Source organism: Chironomus tepperi, unplaced genomic scaffold (assembly GCF_022539635.2).
Source record: "Chironomus tepperi strain 1889 unplaced genomic scaffold, CSIRO-AGI_Ctep_v1 contig_309, whole genome shotgun sequence".
Taxonomy (NCBI): Eukaryota; Metazoa; Arthropoda; class Insecta; order Diptera; family Chironomidae; genus Chironomus; species Chironomus tepperi.
This window is the reverse complement of record NW_027226431.1, coordinates 1,911,383-1,929,271: the sequence shown is the minus strand read 5'-3', so window position 1 is coordinate 1,929,271 and position 17,889 is coordinate 1,911,383. Positions and strand designations below refer to the sequence as shown.

General features: G+C 30.4%; 1 protein-coding gene across 1 annotated transcript in view; it reads right to left on the bottom strand.

Annotated features, from left to right (window-relative positions):
* Positions 1–1,637: 1,637 nt before the first annotated feature.
* fwd (phosphatidylinositol 4-kinase beta fwd) overlaps positions 1,638–17,889 on the bottom strand; it is a 71,514-nt gene continuing 55,262 nt past the window's right edge. Inside the window, exons 3-12 of the mRNA XM_070643006.1 lie at positions 8,411–8,522; positions 7,829–8,012; positions 6,265–6,441; positions 4,079–6,196; positions 3,871–3,989; positions 3,658–3,795; positions 2,967–3,241; positions 2,771–2,859; positions 2,459–2,623; positions 1,638–2,322 (exon numbers count right to left, since the gene is read on the bottom strand). Coding sequence (XP_070499107.1) covers positions 2,135–2,322; positions 2,459–2,623; positions 2,771–2,859; positions 2,967–3,241; positions 3,658–3,795; positions 3,871–3,989; positions 4,079–6,196; positions 6,265–6,441; positions 7,829–8,012; positions 8,411–8,522 — 3,565 coding nt within the window. The 3' untranslated portion in view covers positions 1,638–2,134. The remainder of the gene's footprint in view (positions 2,323–2,458; positions 2,624–2,770; positions 2,860–2,966; positions 3,242–3,657; positions 3,796–3,870; positions 3,990–4,078; positions 6,197–6,264; positions 6,442–7,828; positions 8,013–8,410; positions 8,523–17,889) is intronic.

The following is a 17,889-nucleotide window of genomic DNA, read 5'->3' as shown; positions in this document are numbered from 1 at the left end:
AAGTTTTGTCAAATTTATTTCAAAGACTCAAGAATTGCTTCAAAAATTACGAAAATTTAACGACTCATTTTCGAATATTTTTGAAGCAATTCCAAAACTTTTCAAATCAATAGTATGCGAGTAAATGGATAGTTTATGAAATCTATTTTCACAATAAGCATCATCTCCTTAAAAGCACCAAACAATAATCATCATCAAGCTTAATATAATCCATTTCAACAAAACTAATTCCCCACCACGAGCCTGACTTTACTGAATGTTATTTAATTATCTATTACCTTTTTAATATTTAATTAATCACAACATCGAAGAGTTTTTTTTTAATAATCCTTCTCAAGTTTTTTTTCGTTCATATTAAAAAATCTAATTCATTTTTTGCTTATAAATTGCGAAAAAAAATGTACTTTTTTTTTAATTTGAATAATACAGTATATAGATAATATCTTTTAATATATGTAATGGTATATAAAGATGACATAAAAGGATTAAAGTAGGATTCAAGTATTTAATGTTAAATTTATTTACAACATGTCAACATGAAACGGGGATTTTTTTCTTCCATTACAAAAAACACGGTAATGGTTTTGGAAGAATTGAAAAAAAAAAATAATTAGAAAAGCTCATTCTTAATTAATTCATTTTTTTCTGGTTGTTTTATGCGAGAAAGAGAGAGAAAAAACACTTAATTAATTATATAATTTCATCATTAAAAAAATTTTCTCTGTTTTCACAATGACGTTATATCCTAAAAAACACTTTTGCTTAAAAATTACGCAAAAAATTCTTGCATTGATTTTGCTTTTTTTTAACATATTTTTTTCATTTTTTTTCCATCATCCTTCTTTTCATGCATAAAGAATGAATGGAAAACATTTTTTTTAAAATAATTTATGATGAGTAAGTTTTTATCATTTTAATGGATTTTTCATCAGGTCCTTTTTCTTGGTTGGGTTCATTTTTATTCATTTTTTTTCTGGTCAACGCTTTATAAAAAACTTTTATTTCTTCAACTAAGTAGAGGAAATTTTAATGGGGAGAGGATGAAGGTTGTTATGTTTTTCGGGTCGGTTGCACTAAAGTTAAGTTCCTCGTTATGAATGGTTTAATGATTGTTGTTGTTTTAATGTGACGAACTTTCTTTTTTAGTCATCATTTATATTAAATTTTTGAGTTTAACTTAAGAACTTGTTGATTTATGATGACTAAATGGGTGATTATAGTCTGCAGATGTGTAAATATGCAGAGAAATTATAATAATTGCTTCAATCTCTTGTTCTTGTTCGATTAAAAAAAATTCAAATTTAACGGATTTTTCAAATTCAAAAATTTAACGGTCTTTTGAAATTCAAACAATTTTAACGAAGCTTTTTAGTCAACAATTCAGCGGTTTTTGAGTTCAAAATTTGAATTTCACTGAAAAATTTCAGTCAAACTTAATTTGAAATTGTAAAGTTCGTTAAATTTTGAATTTAAAAATTCAGTTAAATTTTCAAAATCCATACTCTTGAAATTAAGTGATCCAGTATGAGAATTTGACTCAATTCAGAATTATTTGTTCATAAATTCCTCTTTACATTCATCCAATCAATACTTTAATGCAACCAACACCCAAAACTATCCACAAATCTACTACAAAATTTTGATTTTTAATTTCTTATCAGAACGGAAGCTACCTACATGAAAGATTTGATTTCATCATTATTATACTAAGGCATCTTCAACCTTTAATGTTGTTTACTATTTAAATCCCGAATGATTTGTTTATTACACCTGATTTAATGTATATATTTTCCCATTTATTTGAATTATGAAAAAATTAAGAGATTTAAACGGAATCATTACCATGTCCTTGAGAGACCAGACACTGTACTTTTTTAATAATCATAAAAAATATAAAGATATACACACCAAAAAATATATATACCTAATATAAAAGAGATATGAACGAATGATTTCATGTTAAAAAATTTACAATACAAAAAGACTTTTTTTGTACTTTTTTTCATATCAAATAAATTATTTCCTTTTTTTTAACGTTCGTTCTTTCGAAAAATAAATTGATTGAAATGGAAGAGATTGTAATACAAAAAAAAAAATAATAGAAAAAAAAATATTAATATCATATCTATACTTTTCACAGAATGCCATTGGTAAGATATTGATAGCCATCATATAATTTAGTGGATAATGAGTTGAGTGAATCTTGAATGAGTTGGTCGACTTTTCGTTCTAGTTCCTGCTCGGTGTGATTCATATGGAAACGTTTTCTTAGGTTTTGGACGGTAGCTGAGCAACCATTTCTAAAGCATGGTAATTGTGTACCTGAAGATGAGAAAAATAAATCATTAATTAAATATCCAAAAATTTAACGTATTTTTGAAATTTGTAAATTCATCAAACTTAACGAAACATTTTCAAATTTCAGAATTCCGTTAAAAATTCAAAAATAGATACTTACTACTTCGCATAATTTCAACAATATTAACAATTCTATCTTGATGCTTTCTCGCTGCTTTAAGACCAGCAATCAATAATCGTCTGAATTCATCAAACAGCTCCGATTCGTGTCCGTCCATAACTTCAACAAATTCTGGTGTAAGCTTAAATGGAGATTGCTCAAATCCTACAGTAGAGATCAAGACATAAAATAAAATAAAGATAATTTCATTAGATTCTATTCCTTTTCTTCTCGTCTAAATGTTCTCTCAAGTGAAAGTGAAAAAAAGACAAGATATAAAATAAAAAAGTATATTATGTGCTTGTGCTGTACCTAAATTCTTTGGAGAAATGCTCAAGATGAATCCAAAATCAATATGTATGATGTGGCCATCAGAATGAAGTAAAATGTTTCCATTGTGCCTAAAGGAATTGGATATAAATCAACATATTAATATTTCAGAAATCCCCAAAAAAAAAAAAATTCAATTTCTCAACACAATCGTGAGAAAAATTGACGATAAACTTACCTATCTTTAACCTGAAGTAAATAGCAGATAAGGCTGTAAGCAGCGCACGATTGCATGAAATTTCGTTGTGCTATTTTAAAATTATCTGTCATTTCTCCACCATATTCATCAATAAAATATTCACGTAAGCTTTTATTTGAATTCTTCTTAATTTGATGAAGCGAAACTGTATTCAAGATTGGCTCGATAAGACCGCTGTCATTTGATAAGCATACAATCTTATATGGCTGCACCCATAATCCAATATTTTCTTCACTCCAAATCAGACTGAACATCTGTGTAAGAAAGGAGAAAAATTTAAAGCATAAATATTGTGTTATTCCATAATTTCTATCCTTTGTGAATTTTTAATGAGGTTTGGGATACGATAATGTCATTCGGATCACATAAATATTGTGTAAGACTGGTTGCAAGTAAAGAAAGCTCTGATATCAGATTTTTCTTGATTTAACGGATTTTGAAATTTAAAAATTTGAACCGTTTCATTAAGTTCAAAATTTTAACGAAACTTTTTTTTAAATTTTCAAAATCCGTTAAATTTTGAATTCAAAAAATCCGTTAAGTACTAAGTTCAAGATTCTGAGTTAGCAGATACAAATAGCCTTACACACTCAATGCGACAAAATGATGCAATCCAACCTACATTACCTCATAAAAAAATATTCACATGCCAAAAAGAGAGAAAACAAACCTGTAAAAGTTGTACTGCCATAAGCTCTTGCCGTAAGTCATCGCCCGACTTAACAATAGCTGATAAAAGCTTCCAACTTTGAAGATGTCCATATGGCGATGATTCACGTATTTGTCTCTCTTTTTCATGCCATGGTTCCTAGATAAATGCAAAAGAATATAAAATTTCATGAGCCATTGAACTTAAATTAAAATAATATTCAGCTATTATTACTTTTAAAGCAGCAGCAGATGGGTCGTCTGGATCATTTCTGAATGGTTTCGTATTTTCAGCATTTAAATTTCGACAATGACGATTTCTCACATCGGCAATATTAAACAATTGTGGAATATCTAGAAGAAAACAAAATAAAGCGTGGGATTATGTCAGAACTGAGTTGGATTGACAAAGGTACGAGAATTATATTTTTGTTGGAACTTACTCATATCTCTTGTCGTTGAGTCACACGATTCCATTGAAAATTGTGAAACTGTATCACGATCATACTTTTTGTGCTGTGACATTCTGAGGTATTGAGCAGTTATTTCATCGTCCTCCTGCGACCATACTTCATCGTCATTAAATACTTCGAGATTGGAACTTATTCTTGGTAACATATATTTTGATGATCCTAATGCTAACATATCCTTTTTGACATTACCATCTTGATTATCACAATCGTCTTCGTTAAGCTGATCAAGATGCTCGTCACTTCTCGTATGTCTTAATGTCGGCATCATTTTAGGTATTACAGGACTTGTATAAATATCAGCAACTTCGACAACCTCTACGTAAATAATGTATGGTGTCTTATCTTTCGAGTTGAGAACGGCCGTCTTATCCTCTGTAATCCTCACAACATGATGTGGTACATCGGAATAGATTGGAAGCCATACTCGTGACGGAAGATTCTTATTTATTAAATTCAATAGGACACGTAATCGACTTGTCTTTTCAATTTTTGTTGGAAGTGATGTTAGTGTCTTTCCAATATCAATAAGACTCTTCATAAATGCTCGTTCGCATGCTAACTTTGGTGCACCACATGAGCAGAATGTCTGTTGTCCAAGTAAATCATTAACGGCACCACGTTGACTTTCAAAACATACACAACCGTTATCAAATGCACGTCCACTGCCTAAATCACCAAGTGATAAATTAACAGATGGAATTGTTGGCTTCTTAAATTGTTCCAGCATTCCAGTCGCATCCGATTGTGAACGATGATGGGTTTTCTTAAATGGTGACGTTGGTGATATTAATTCCGATGGAATTTGTCGTGTATTCTTCTTATCACGTTTTGGATATAATTCACGCATTAATGACAAGTGTCGAAATTTTTGTGTTGTTGAACTTAATCCATCCATATTAAAGTCATAAGCTTCAAGTAGCCAACTACATTTAAGACTAAAGTCAGCTGATTGACGACATCTATAGACTAAATATGGATCAAGGACTTCCGCCAATTCCTCAATTTGCATGTATATTAATATCAATTGCGGAATGTAAAGATCAACTTCAGCATGTGGGAAGCTAAAAATTTTATTGCCAATGAATGAAAGAACGCCTGGCTCTTTACTATAGAAAAGATAATGAATTGCAAAATGTATGTTGAAGACAGATGATTCGAAAAATCTTAATAGACCACTTTGCCCACGTTCGGTTATGATTTGTGGCTCCATAATTGATTCTCTGATCATGCATGCAATGCCTGGCACTTTCATTGTATTGAGTGAGCTTGTTGATGATGATTTACTCATTCCTTTTGATTTGTCGACAGGCTGTAATGATGTCGATGTAGTTGTGGCAATTTCAGCACTTACACTAGTCGTCATTGTTGGCTGTTGTTGATTTCTCGAACGTGATTTCAATAAAAAATCTCTTTTCTTTGATGGTTGTTGTTGTTGTTGTTGTGACTGACTTGTCATTGATGTTGTTTCATTAGAACTTGTTGGGGCTGTCAATTGATCTTTATTTTTATTAGCATTCTTCTTTTCATGATTCTCAATGATACTTTGAGCTGTACGGAAAATTGCATTCTTGAAAAAGAAGTTCTTAAACATTGGATCTTTTGGATCTTTTACAGCTGGATTTTCTTTAAGTGTTTGCTCTTTATTATTGCTCTCATCCTTTATATCATTCTCGACGACCGTAATGTTCGATGTTGTCGCTTCCGATTCTGTACTTTTATCCTCCTCTTCAAATTCTATTGGCACACATATTGTTTGTTGATACTTCTCCTTCAAAATGGCAACTTTATTCATATTCAGTTCACGATATCGCATTTTCTTATCACTAATGGCATCCAATTGATCCTCTACAACGGCTGTACTGGATGTATGTCCTTCATCGTCCTTTTTCTTATTTATAGTCGTTGCTGGTTGATAGAAACACAAGTCTGACTGAAGTTCACGATAATCTTCGTCCATTGATGTTGTCTCAACTAGCTCTATGCATTCCTCGTTTTCTGAATTGTCGTTCTCACCGGAATCTAATGACTCTCGTGAACGTCTGTTATTTAATGATCTTTGATCTGCTTCTTCTGATCCACACAAAATTCCTGAATAAGAATGATTAATTGTTTTTTTGTTAATAATAGTTTGTAATGCATTATTTCATATATCTTACCGGAATCATCAGAACCAAGACTCGTTAAATCTTCACGCTTCTTACTCTCACTATCCTTGCATGCCAAAATTTGATGATTTTGCTTCCGCGTGACAGTATTGCAATTTTTTATTGTTTGATTATTACTCGACACGTCGTTCGTGGTTGTTTTGACTTTTTGTTCGGTTGGAGGTGTGTCTGTAAACAATTGAAGTCACAATTATTATTTTAAATCTTACTTATTTTTGCACAATTTCAATAATAATACATCTATTTAATTTCTTAATGATCTATTGACATTGAACTCTTATAGGAAGTAGATGCAGTGGCTTTCAAATTATATAAATAGAATCTAACTCCTTAAATAAATATCACTGGATCTTTTTATTTCCAGTTTTCTTGTTTTGATTGTTATTGAAAATGTATTTTTTTGTTTATTTAAGACGTAGTAAGCAAGTTAGGTCACCCATAGCACTAAATTATCACGTAATATCGGAACTGTTTCAATATTTTGTAATATTATCCACTTGTGGCAAATTTTTGTCTCTAAATCAACATATTTGTCACCAATTTCAAAACATATTAATCACAAAGAGTCTATTTGAGACGTGACTCATGTATGGGAAATAATATAAACTCTCTATTCATTGTAATCAGGGCTTTTGACTTGCACGTAATGTGATAGCAATTTCAAACAAAAATATAATAATAAAAGCCACTGTATCATAAAACAATTCTCTCCTATTCTCTCAAGTATGAGTAGCAATAATTCTCAATTGTATTCGATATTATCATCGGTCATGTATAGGAAATATAATTTGTTGCAGTCAATTTTTGCGGACAGAAAAAAATACATGAAATGGAATCAAAACAGTGAAAATAAATAGAATCTCTGATTGAATGGCACTGATAATGACAATGAGACAAGTGACCAGATACATTCCAATTTTGTTTCGATTCGATATTTCCGAATAGGGGATTTTTTTGGACTGTGAGAGAATGAAATTGTTTCCGGGGATTTCCGTTGTGAATATTTTAAATGCTTTATAAGTCAGAGGTAAATTGGCTAGGTGATAAGAGCTTTGAGAGGCTTTATTTTTAAGCTCTTGTGCTGCTAAGGGATATTTTGATATTTTTAGACTTTTTTTAAAGATCAACGGACATTTAAAATTTAAAAATTCATAAAAAAGTAGTTTGCCCCTCTCAATTAGGTATTTTTCAAATTTAAACAAGCCGTTATTATTAAAATCTTTTATAAACATTGCAAAATGAAGTTAATTTGAATATATTCAATATTTCATTGCTTCATCACTCAAGTCAATGCTGACTACCACTCAATTAACTATTTAAAGAATTAATCTTAGTCAATAAAAGCGGCACTTTGTTGAATAAATGGCAATACCAAATGTCAATTTAATATGTCACATATTAGCTAATAATGCGCGGGATTTCCGGAAATCTCCTATTTTGGCAACTGTGCTTAAAACCCCTAAACAACCAGCCAATTTATAAATATATTATTTAACAGTTGTTCAAAAATAAACTAAAAGATTCATGTGCAGCTATAAAATTTTTGTTATCTTACCTGATTCATTTGTACTTTTATTGATATCGATAGATGTCTCATGACAATCTGTTACTGCTTCTGTTGATAATTTTTCATTTTCATCGGAAGATGTGGTTGTGGTACTGCAAACACTCGGCTGTCCCAGCATCGAATTCGTACATAGAGTATTTTCTGATTCCGCATTTGGTGAGGACACTTCGACCTTCAAAGTTTGCAATTTTTTGTTATGAACGGGAAGCAAAAATAAAGAAACAAAAATATAATATGTGTTAATGTTGATGACGGCATAACAGGTAATTGTTTAACTACGTAATGTCAACTGGTATGGTTGAGTAGACAAGTGAAAATAAGAAGAACATGACAGCACGTAGAATGTGTGTAGGAAAATTTTTCATCATTAAATTGACTGACGTATATGGATGAGTTTTGTACTATGTAGCTCCTCTGCTGTTGTTTGATAAAGTACCGATAACATCGCAGTCAAGTGAAAATCATCGAAAACTTTTTCCTACATTCTCATCGCTACTCAATCATTTAATTGACATTAAGCGGTTCATTTTAGATTAATTAATTTTTATTAGCCATAGACATTTCACTTACCTCTGGTATTCGTTGCAATGCACTATCTAAGCTACGATTTCGATGATGTTGAGTCATGTTGATTCGAGTATTGGTCACCTGGGATACTGGAGGAAGGAGAATACCCATAGATCTAGAATTATATAGAAATGGGAAAGAAGACATTATTAATTAGTACTAATTAATTTAACTTAATTATCATCATGATATCATGGTTAATGATGAACAGTCAAAGGTGCGCTTTGATTTCTCAAACAATTAGGAGTTCCTCCACCTCCCACAAATAAAAATCTTCTCACAGCTCATTAATTAGATTAAATATGCAGTTTGATACCTCTTAACACAACAAATTGAGAATAACATTTTTTAATTGAATTTTATGTAGATTATATTGAAAATTAAGAAGAATTTCATGGCTAACTGTAATTTACTTAATAGCTTGTTCTTGTGAATTCGTTTATACACAATGTAAACTCTTTATGGTAAGTTTGGGAATGACGCGAAGATATTGCAAAGGTCAAACATTTTCTCATATGGAGAATCGTCTGTCTTTCTAATGAATATGTAAATAACGAATGATGATATCACAAAATATGCATAATCAATTAGAATGTCTGAATAAAAAAGCTTTCATTTGAAGCTATCCGAAAATTTGCCTTCAAATCATCTTGATCATGAAATATACTTGACGATGAAGTGGACTCACATATGACAATGAATATTGAAATTCCATGATCATTAATAAATAGTGAAATTGCAAAATTGACTATTGACACAAAATAGATTCATTGTTCAATTTAAAATTGATATTTAATTTCAATGCTTAATTGTGAATTATTGTGTTTTGATGAGAAATGAATGTCCATTTGGCTTGCTTTTACAATTTCTATTGACAAATTTATATTAATAAGATTTAACGGTTATTTGATTATTAAATTTAAGTAGGTTGATTTTCCCCTTTCGTGAAATTTCAGTCAAATTTTGGAATTCAATTGTGAAACATAATTCTGCATAATTCAAAGCATTTTCTAGTGAATTAAAGTTAAACTTCCGCACAAATAAGATTATAAACAACAAAGTTTAAGATTTATACAATCTCAAGTTAATTAAAGATCCTTAAAGCTGCAAAACATCCTCAAATGTTCATCAACTTTTTGTTCACAAATATTTGTAAACAAAAAAACTCAACCTCAAAGCAATTTTCTAAGAGGAAAAAAAATTCACAAAAAAGTTGCACAAACTTTTACATAACATTATTTCTAATTAATAAAGGAGATCCAGCAATTTGGTGAGTGCAAAACACCATTTCCATTTCTGATTTCTATTCAATTCATCCAACCATTTCAACAAATTGCAAATCAAAAAACTTTTTTATTGCTTCTGTCCAACTTTAGCATAAAGAATAAAAAAATTGAGAACATAAAGAAAAGTTTTTTTCCTTTTAGCCATTTCTCGGTTGTTATTTCTTCCCCTCACTGTATGTGGATGTTTATAAAATATAAAAGAAGATTAGAGCAAAAAAATATTGTTCATGAAAAACAATAAAGCAAGTTTAGTTCAGAGTAAAAAGTGCTTGAATCATAGGAAAATAAAAATATGAGAACATAGGGGAAAGAGTAATATAGCAGAACATAAAAACATGGACATGATTGAAATGATAAAGCAGGAGACGAGAAAAGTTTAGTTGATTCATATTAATAGATGAATGGTTTCTGATAAATTATTAAGCACTGACTACATCAGGAAGGAAAAAACTGCATGTTCGAGGATTAAACAAGTCAAAGAAATACGAGAAGGAAGGAATACTTGAATGTGTATGAATCATACGTCGATGAATGAAAGGAAAGTACACAGAACCTAATTCCATTTGATGATATTGCCCTACATTTGTCATGCCTTAATGCATATATGAATATTGCAAAGTATGAAGACGCGAGAACATAAAACAATAAAGAAATTACCAGAAGAAAAGGAAGAAGTTGCGCTCAATAAAAATTGAAAGTCATAAAATTCTTAAAGCTCTATATTTTGCTATAGAAACAGCTTCACGTATGTTATACAAATGATATGCATGCAACCAATAAGAATATATGTCTATAAAAAGTAAATAACCTTCACACACAGACCTAAACAAAACAATACCGTGAGCCATAGCTAGCAGTATCTACAAAATCAGTTTATGAATTTTACCACAAATGGTGAACAGAGCTATAAAAGCGCAAGTCGCAAAAAATTTATACGATCCCAACTGCTCTGCATGGATGTCAGCGTTGGATGAGTGCAACGTGACTAGAATTATAAATCTTTATGTTCCTGTATACATAATACAAACAGAAAAATATGAAAAGTACAATGCTTTAGTATTGTTTTGGATGAGAATCAAGAGAGATATATACATAAAGATAAAGAAGCAAGGAACTACACTCATCGGAGCATCAAATACATGGAAGTTAAAACAAGACAATAAAGAAGAAGTAGGAGGACATGAGAGACTACCACAATTGTTAATATTAACATGAAAATGGAAAATGGAAAAAGCCTCTCACGAATGTGTCGCACATAAGTTGATAAGTAAGGGTTCATTTAGTCTCTTAGGTGAATTTTAAATCATAAACAGAGAAAAATTATAATTTTCTTCGTTATACTCAACACAGGAACGAGTTGAAGGTGGTGGAAATGTGTTCATTAACTCAGAATGTTTAGGCACACGTGTAGAGTATAAATCATTTCAACTCATCACAGTTTTTATTACACTGTTTTTCTAGTATTTTAGAGAATATTTAGTGAAAGTTATTATGGGATGTGATGAAAGAGGATTTTAAGTTTGTCAATTATGACCGCTGGATTAGTAGATTTTTTGGATTACCTCATCTGATTTATTTATAGATCTGTTTATTTTAGTGATAAGATATTTTTGGAGTACTATAAATACTGAGGTATTAGAAAGCAGAGGTTTAGGATGGAAATAGAGGAACTGTAAGATCTATTTTTAAAATTAAGACTTTAGGAAAGAATTCCAGACAGCAAATTTCATGATAGAGCCTGATTACTCAATCTGATAGAAGGAATTTAATTAAATCATTGAATTTGCTTAGATTTTTAACGGCTTTTTGAAATTCAAATTTAGTTGCTCAAATTTGAGCAATAATTTTCATAGTTAAATACCCTTTTTTCTAAACCTCACTTTGTTATTATTTGTTGGAGTGGTAAAAATCACAAAAAAAAAATCCAGGCGGTTAAAGAAGGTGAAACATCGCTTCAACAATGATCATACTTGAACCCTAGCTAAGGAAGATACTAAGTAGCCGTAAGGAGATTAATAATTTGACGTGAGGCTATCGTCATGTTATCTGGATTACAAAATCTGTCCTTGTGATTTAAGTACTAATGCACTTAACCTAGGAAGCTCATTCTATTAGAAGTGCTAAGCCTCTGCCCGATTAAGTACACAACTTAAGTGTTTATATTGAGTAAATCACCAAAACTAATCACTTAATTCCTCCTTATCAGTCCATAAATAAACACTTCTCAACTCATTCACACAAGGAAACTTGCATCATCATTTAATTTTAAATTACTGCAATCCCTCAAATCCCTAGATTTGAAGTCACAGACAGAAATAAAAAAAAACTTTAAAGACACTTTTTCTCTCAATATCAACAAAAACGAGAAAAAGATTTGAGATCACTTGCTAAATTTGTTGAGATGAGAAATGCGCAAAACAAAATCATCAAACAAATAAAGACACTTGAGGCAATTTCATCTCATTTCTGTTGTTGCAAACAAATTTTTCCATTATTCCTCAAATTCACTTATTCTGTGTACAAACAGGAAAGGAATTGAATGAAAATCTTTACGTAAATGAAGCAAAAGAAAAGGCACAAAAAACATAAATTTTACTCCGTGATTATTTCTTAAATAATAGAATATTTATTACAGGCAACGTCCAACGATTGTGACGTCTTGTTCCGTACATAAATGATCCACGATGTTCTTTTCGTCTATTACAGTGGTGGGCAACCTTTATTTTTCACGGCACATCTTGGTGGTAAGCCTATACCGAATCCGTACAAGACATGCGGTTCATGGCATTTCCAAATGTGCCACAGCACACAGGTTGCCATCCACTGGTCTATAATAAATATAATGAAATTGAATAGCAAGGCACTTAGGGAAAATTGGGTTATATTTAAACATTTTTTGCTTCCATATTTTTTGACAGAATTTTGATGAGTTTTTCTCTTTTCGTAAATGAGATGAAGGAGCTTGAAGATGCCTCACGTCATTATTTTGTCATTGCTTCCCATCATAAAAACACAAACAGTACTGTGTATTATCATCGTCATATTTTCCTTATTTTTTTACAAAACAGACAAATATTGAGTGTATTCAAGAACATATGTGACATCGTCAGTATAGAAAAAGATCATCAATGACATCCACTACTCTGTTTATCATACAAAAAGTTCTTTTGAACCACTTTCAATGCTTTATGATGACGGGAAAATTTGGGTCATTTATATGAGGAATATGATATGATTTTGAGCAAATCAGACAAAAATCTTTTGATGACAATACCCTTAATGATGTCTAATAAGATGAAGACAAGAATATTCTTGAGATTTATCTTAGGAAATGGCCAAGGGGATGAACTGCACAATGGAAATAATAAAAAAGTTTCAGTTACATTGGAAAATTTTTCAATTTTTTTCCATCAACTAGTTTTTTGCCCCTCAAACAAACTTTATTCGAGAAAAAGTTATGCTCTTTTCATTCCTTCTCACGTTTCCGCACCATAACTCAGTTGAAGCTCTTTCAAAATTTTTGTTCTGCTTCACAGTTCTTTTTTGATAAATTTTCAAAGTTTATATCTCGAAATTTTCCACATTAAAATGCATTAATGTGGCAATTTTGTCTGTCATTCTGATGGATTGAATTTGGGAGGGATTTGAAAGTTAGTTGATGATGTCAGTGAGATGGAGCTAACGAGTTTATGATCTAATATCCTCTAATATCAAGTTTGCATCATCTATCAAAATGTCTAAAGACACTGATAGTGGTAATACTAGCTAACTAAGTAATACACTAGCCAAGTCGTTTGCAGTAAGGATGATGAATATTATTGGTGAATCCCCATTTAAAATTCAACTACAAACCCGACAGACGATACAAGAATCTATTTGGAAGACAACATTATTGCATCCATTTGAAATCCCGAATAAAAATTTGACTACAAACCCGAACAACTCAAATCTGTTAATCGATCCAAAATCAGTCATCATGCTGACGTGACTCTGGCATGGTGCAGGATTCGATTTTAGTCAGAGTATAATAGCCTGGGGCTAGATTATTGATCCATTAATCGATTTGCATTATTCGGGGCAGTAACACAACTAATTAGCGACTGACCATTTTCCTTGAAATGTCTTGACTAATCGCAGCCTATTCAGGAATATGCTACATTATTTTAATAATATCTACAAAATACCAGGAAAAGCACTTTAACTCTGAACATTTTTCAACCACTTTACTTGTTTCCATCATCATCCTTCTTCTTATTATGTTCTACATCCCAAATCAACGTGCAAAATGAGTAAAAAAAGGTCGAACAAAATATAAAATTTTTTTTATGATCAAAAGAGCCATAAATAGAAAATATATAGAATCGATCATATAGAAAAAGAAACTTGGTAAATAAGAAATATATGAACAAATGTGAGATTAAGAAGTGACGTAGAGTGGGAAATATGAGACTTTCAAATAATATATACCTTCAAATCAACAAAGTATTAAATTAGCACAATAAGTCTATTCAGTAAGCTTTTAAATGTGCAAAATAATGTTGAAAAGACCTCGACTTAAAATTATACATTCTCTTACATGCAATAAATAGATAAATATCAGCCACGGTTTGAGAAGTTTGGATTTAAATTGAGGTTTTTCATTCACATGTACATTATATTCATTTGTATGAGCATTCAAATAAACCTCAGAAAGTTTTTTTTATTCCTATGCTTGCTTTTATTTAATTTTGGTGCTGAACTTGGTTTTACGGTTTTAAAACTTTGGTTCGGTTAAAGTTTCAAGTTGAACAAAAAAAAATTCAAGTTTAAAAAACAATTTAAAATTTTGTGGAGGGTTGAGATAACTATTTTCAAATTTTGATGGTGGGTGGGAGTAGATGAAGGAACACAGGTGAAATGTTTTTAAAAGAACAAACATGGAGAAAATAAAAAAGTTTTTTATTTCCATTTCTAATGTCACATTTACCTTGCCACACTTTAACTATAAATCTTTTGTGACAAAAAAACTTTTTTTTATACATTTCTCATATCTAGTTGGGATTTAATAGTCATGATATCGGTGAATTTAACTTCTTTTATGCTCTGTATTATCCCTTTTTAAAAAGTCATTATTCATCCGACTTCAAAATCGAAATTTTATATTTTTTGTCGAGATCCAATTCTAATGATTTAAATGTAAAAGTACTCGAGTGTGTAAAGATGAAAAGGGTTTCGGAATCCTTTTTAAGAGTAGTTATGACTACTTAAAAGTGATTTGAAATTTGAGATTAAAATTCGAGTGATTCTTTAATAAGTGTTTAGCACCTTTTTTTAGTCACATAAATCATCACAAATTTGACCTAAATTATTCCGACAATAACAATGAGTAAAGAGTCAAGAATCCAACACGTATCACGAACATGTGTTCTCTAAAATAATAAAACCTAGACCTTTAAACACATTAAAAAAAATAATTTTCTATCACGATTATATATAACTGAAAAATTAGCATGTGTTTACGATGAAACAAAATTAGATTAATATAAACTTATCATCATGTAAAGGCTCAACTTGAGTACGATTGGCATTTGGAAATTTTTCGAGGAATTTTATAGTTTCATCACCCAACATTAACATATTTTTTTATTTATTTTTCGCACATGTGAAACCTTTTTTGGATGCCTCTTATGTATGTCTTGTCAGTGACGGTGGGGTTAAAATTCATTAATTTATTTTGAGTTATGTGCGATGTCTGTTTATTGGATGGGAGTTTTAATTGAAAATTTGCTTTAGGTTATCTCAATTTTAAGTGTTTTGAACTGTTCTCAACTTTTTTTTGAAAAATTCGTCTTTCGATTTCGAATTCAAAAATCAGTCGAAATTGTTCGAATTTGTAATTTAATTCAGCATTTTCGAATTCGAAAATCAATCAAAACATTTAAAATTCAAAAATCAGTCGAAATTCTTCAAATTCGAAATTCAATTGAACCCAATTGAACAATTTCAAATTCGAAAATCAATCAAAATCTTTAAATTTCGATGATCAGTCAGAATTCTTCGAATTTTAAACTCATTTGAACAGTTTTGAATTCGAAATTCAATTGAAATTTTTCGAATTCAAAAATCAATTTAAAGTTCAAAATTTGTAAGTTTTTCGAAAATCAAATTTAAATCATTTCTAAGTGTTGAAATTGAAAACTTTTACAATAATCCAAAATATTCGCAAACTCTCACAATCCCTGCATGCTTTTCATTCATTCAATTTTAATTTCCAAATCAACACATTTTTAAAGGATCATTACGCTACATAACGACTTCATTGAAAGACAATTTAATCATAAAAATACTCTTTAACTGCCAGTCTTGTTGAAAGTTTCTATCATAAGGAATAAAGATATATAATTGGATAAAGTACTTCACGTAAACTATTCTCATCATCATGTTTTATTATTGAATTAAAATTTCATTTTCATTGGCATTCCAAAGAAACAAATAAACAGCAGCAAACTATAAAAAGAGTTATATTTTTTGCGCAATTTAAATATTATAACAAGCTCCAATTAAAAAGGTTTATTTTCGAGGAGTTCAAATGACCGAAGGTCGTCAGAATCATATTTATTTATGATTGTACACGAAAACCAATTCACGAACAAATGTAAAAAAATTTGTTTTTATGATACACATGGTGGAATATATTTAAAAACTTAATTGCCATAAGCCTTACAACGCATAATTGTAGAATAATTTTTTTGTGTATTTTTTGGATCTCACGCAAATTGATTTTTATTATATATTAAATTATCGCGACCTTTCACACATTTGTATCATTAGGCTGGGCTGTGTATAGTTTTAAATAAAGCAGCATGGTTCAATAAATTGTAATTAATGATTTTCTAAGCTTCTTATTCGCGTATTATAAAATATAATCGAATTGTAGCATAGAATTTGTGATGATATTGAGTTTGTTCTAGCTTATGCATCAATTCAGGGGTAGCAGGGACTGCGGAGTGTTAGAATCTGTAAGGAACAAGACAACAAAGTGTATATGAAGCATTGAATCCCCTCTTAAGTCTCCTTAAGCTCACTTAAATGCCAATTAATTGAAAATGAATGTTCAAGGACATAAGGAAGTTGTAGATTATATTAAAATACCAAATTACTGCATTATTGCCTGCTGAATTACAAGCCAAATGTCATTAATTCCAAAAACATGACTACCCGTCATCCCTGACAACACCAATCCATATCATATTATTGCCATACTATATCCATTTTAAGCAAACCTCTTAATCCCAATAATCAACCTTTTTGACTTCATTCTGTCCATATTTCGACTTTATAGACTCACAGCCATTATCGAGGTGAACGAGATTACTCATTCATAACTAATTCCTATAAGGTTATTAAAAACGCCGAAGGTTCGCATACAAAAAAAAAATTGAAATGAAATTTGAGATTTTTGCTCTCCCGCGACTACTTTTTTTTGTTGTTGTGCGATGTTGCGACATTTTGTGCATACACAGCTGTAACTCTGTGGACTTTACGCTTTTTTAAAAAATTTGCCATTCACGAAAAAAACAAAAAAATTCCCAAGGTATAAAAGGCTGAACAGAAAACATAAATTTGTTTTGAACATCATCGTGCCTGGAATGTCTGAAAAGCTCTTTTTTTAATGCAACAGTTTGCCTATTGTATGCATTTGATTTAACTTTTTACGAATGCACAATTGAATGTTTTTTTTTTATAAATTCTCAAATTGTGCAGCTGTGTGCGGTTGTGCGCAAATACAGTGATATATATCAAATGTTAATTGTGTATCAATGTGTGATTTTATCATCATCATCACTGTTGCTAAGATATCTCACTGACGCTATTGTTATCATTGAATAAATAGACCTGATCTCATGAGATATGAGATGTATACTTTCTAAAACTGTATCAATTATTTCCAATAAATGCATTTGTGTGAAATTTGAATGATTTTTTATTGTTGAATTTTCACTCGAAAAAAAGTTTTTTAAAATTTCCACTTGGATTTCCACCATGAATGAATAAGCACAAAAATCATCAAGCCACTTGATAAGAGCAATCGTTTTTCAAATATTTGAGTTTGAAAGTTATAAAGCGTTATTTAGAGAGCGAATTGAATAGCTTTAAGTGGAAACAATTTTTTTTACTCTTCTTCTGTTCATGTTTATGAGCAAAAACTGCATTAAA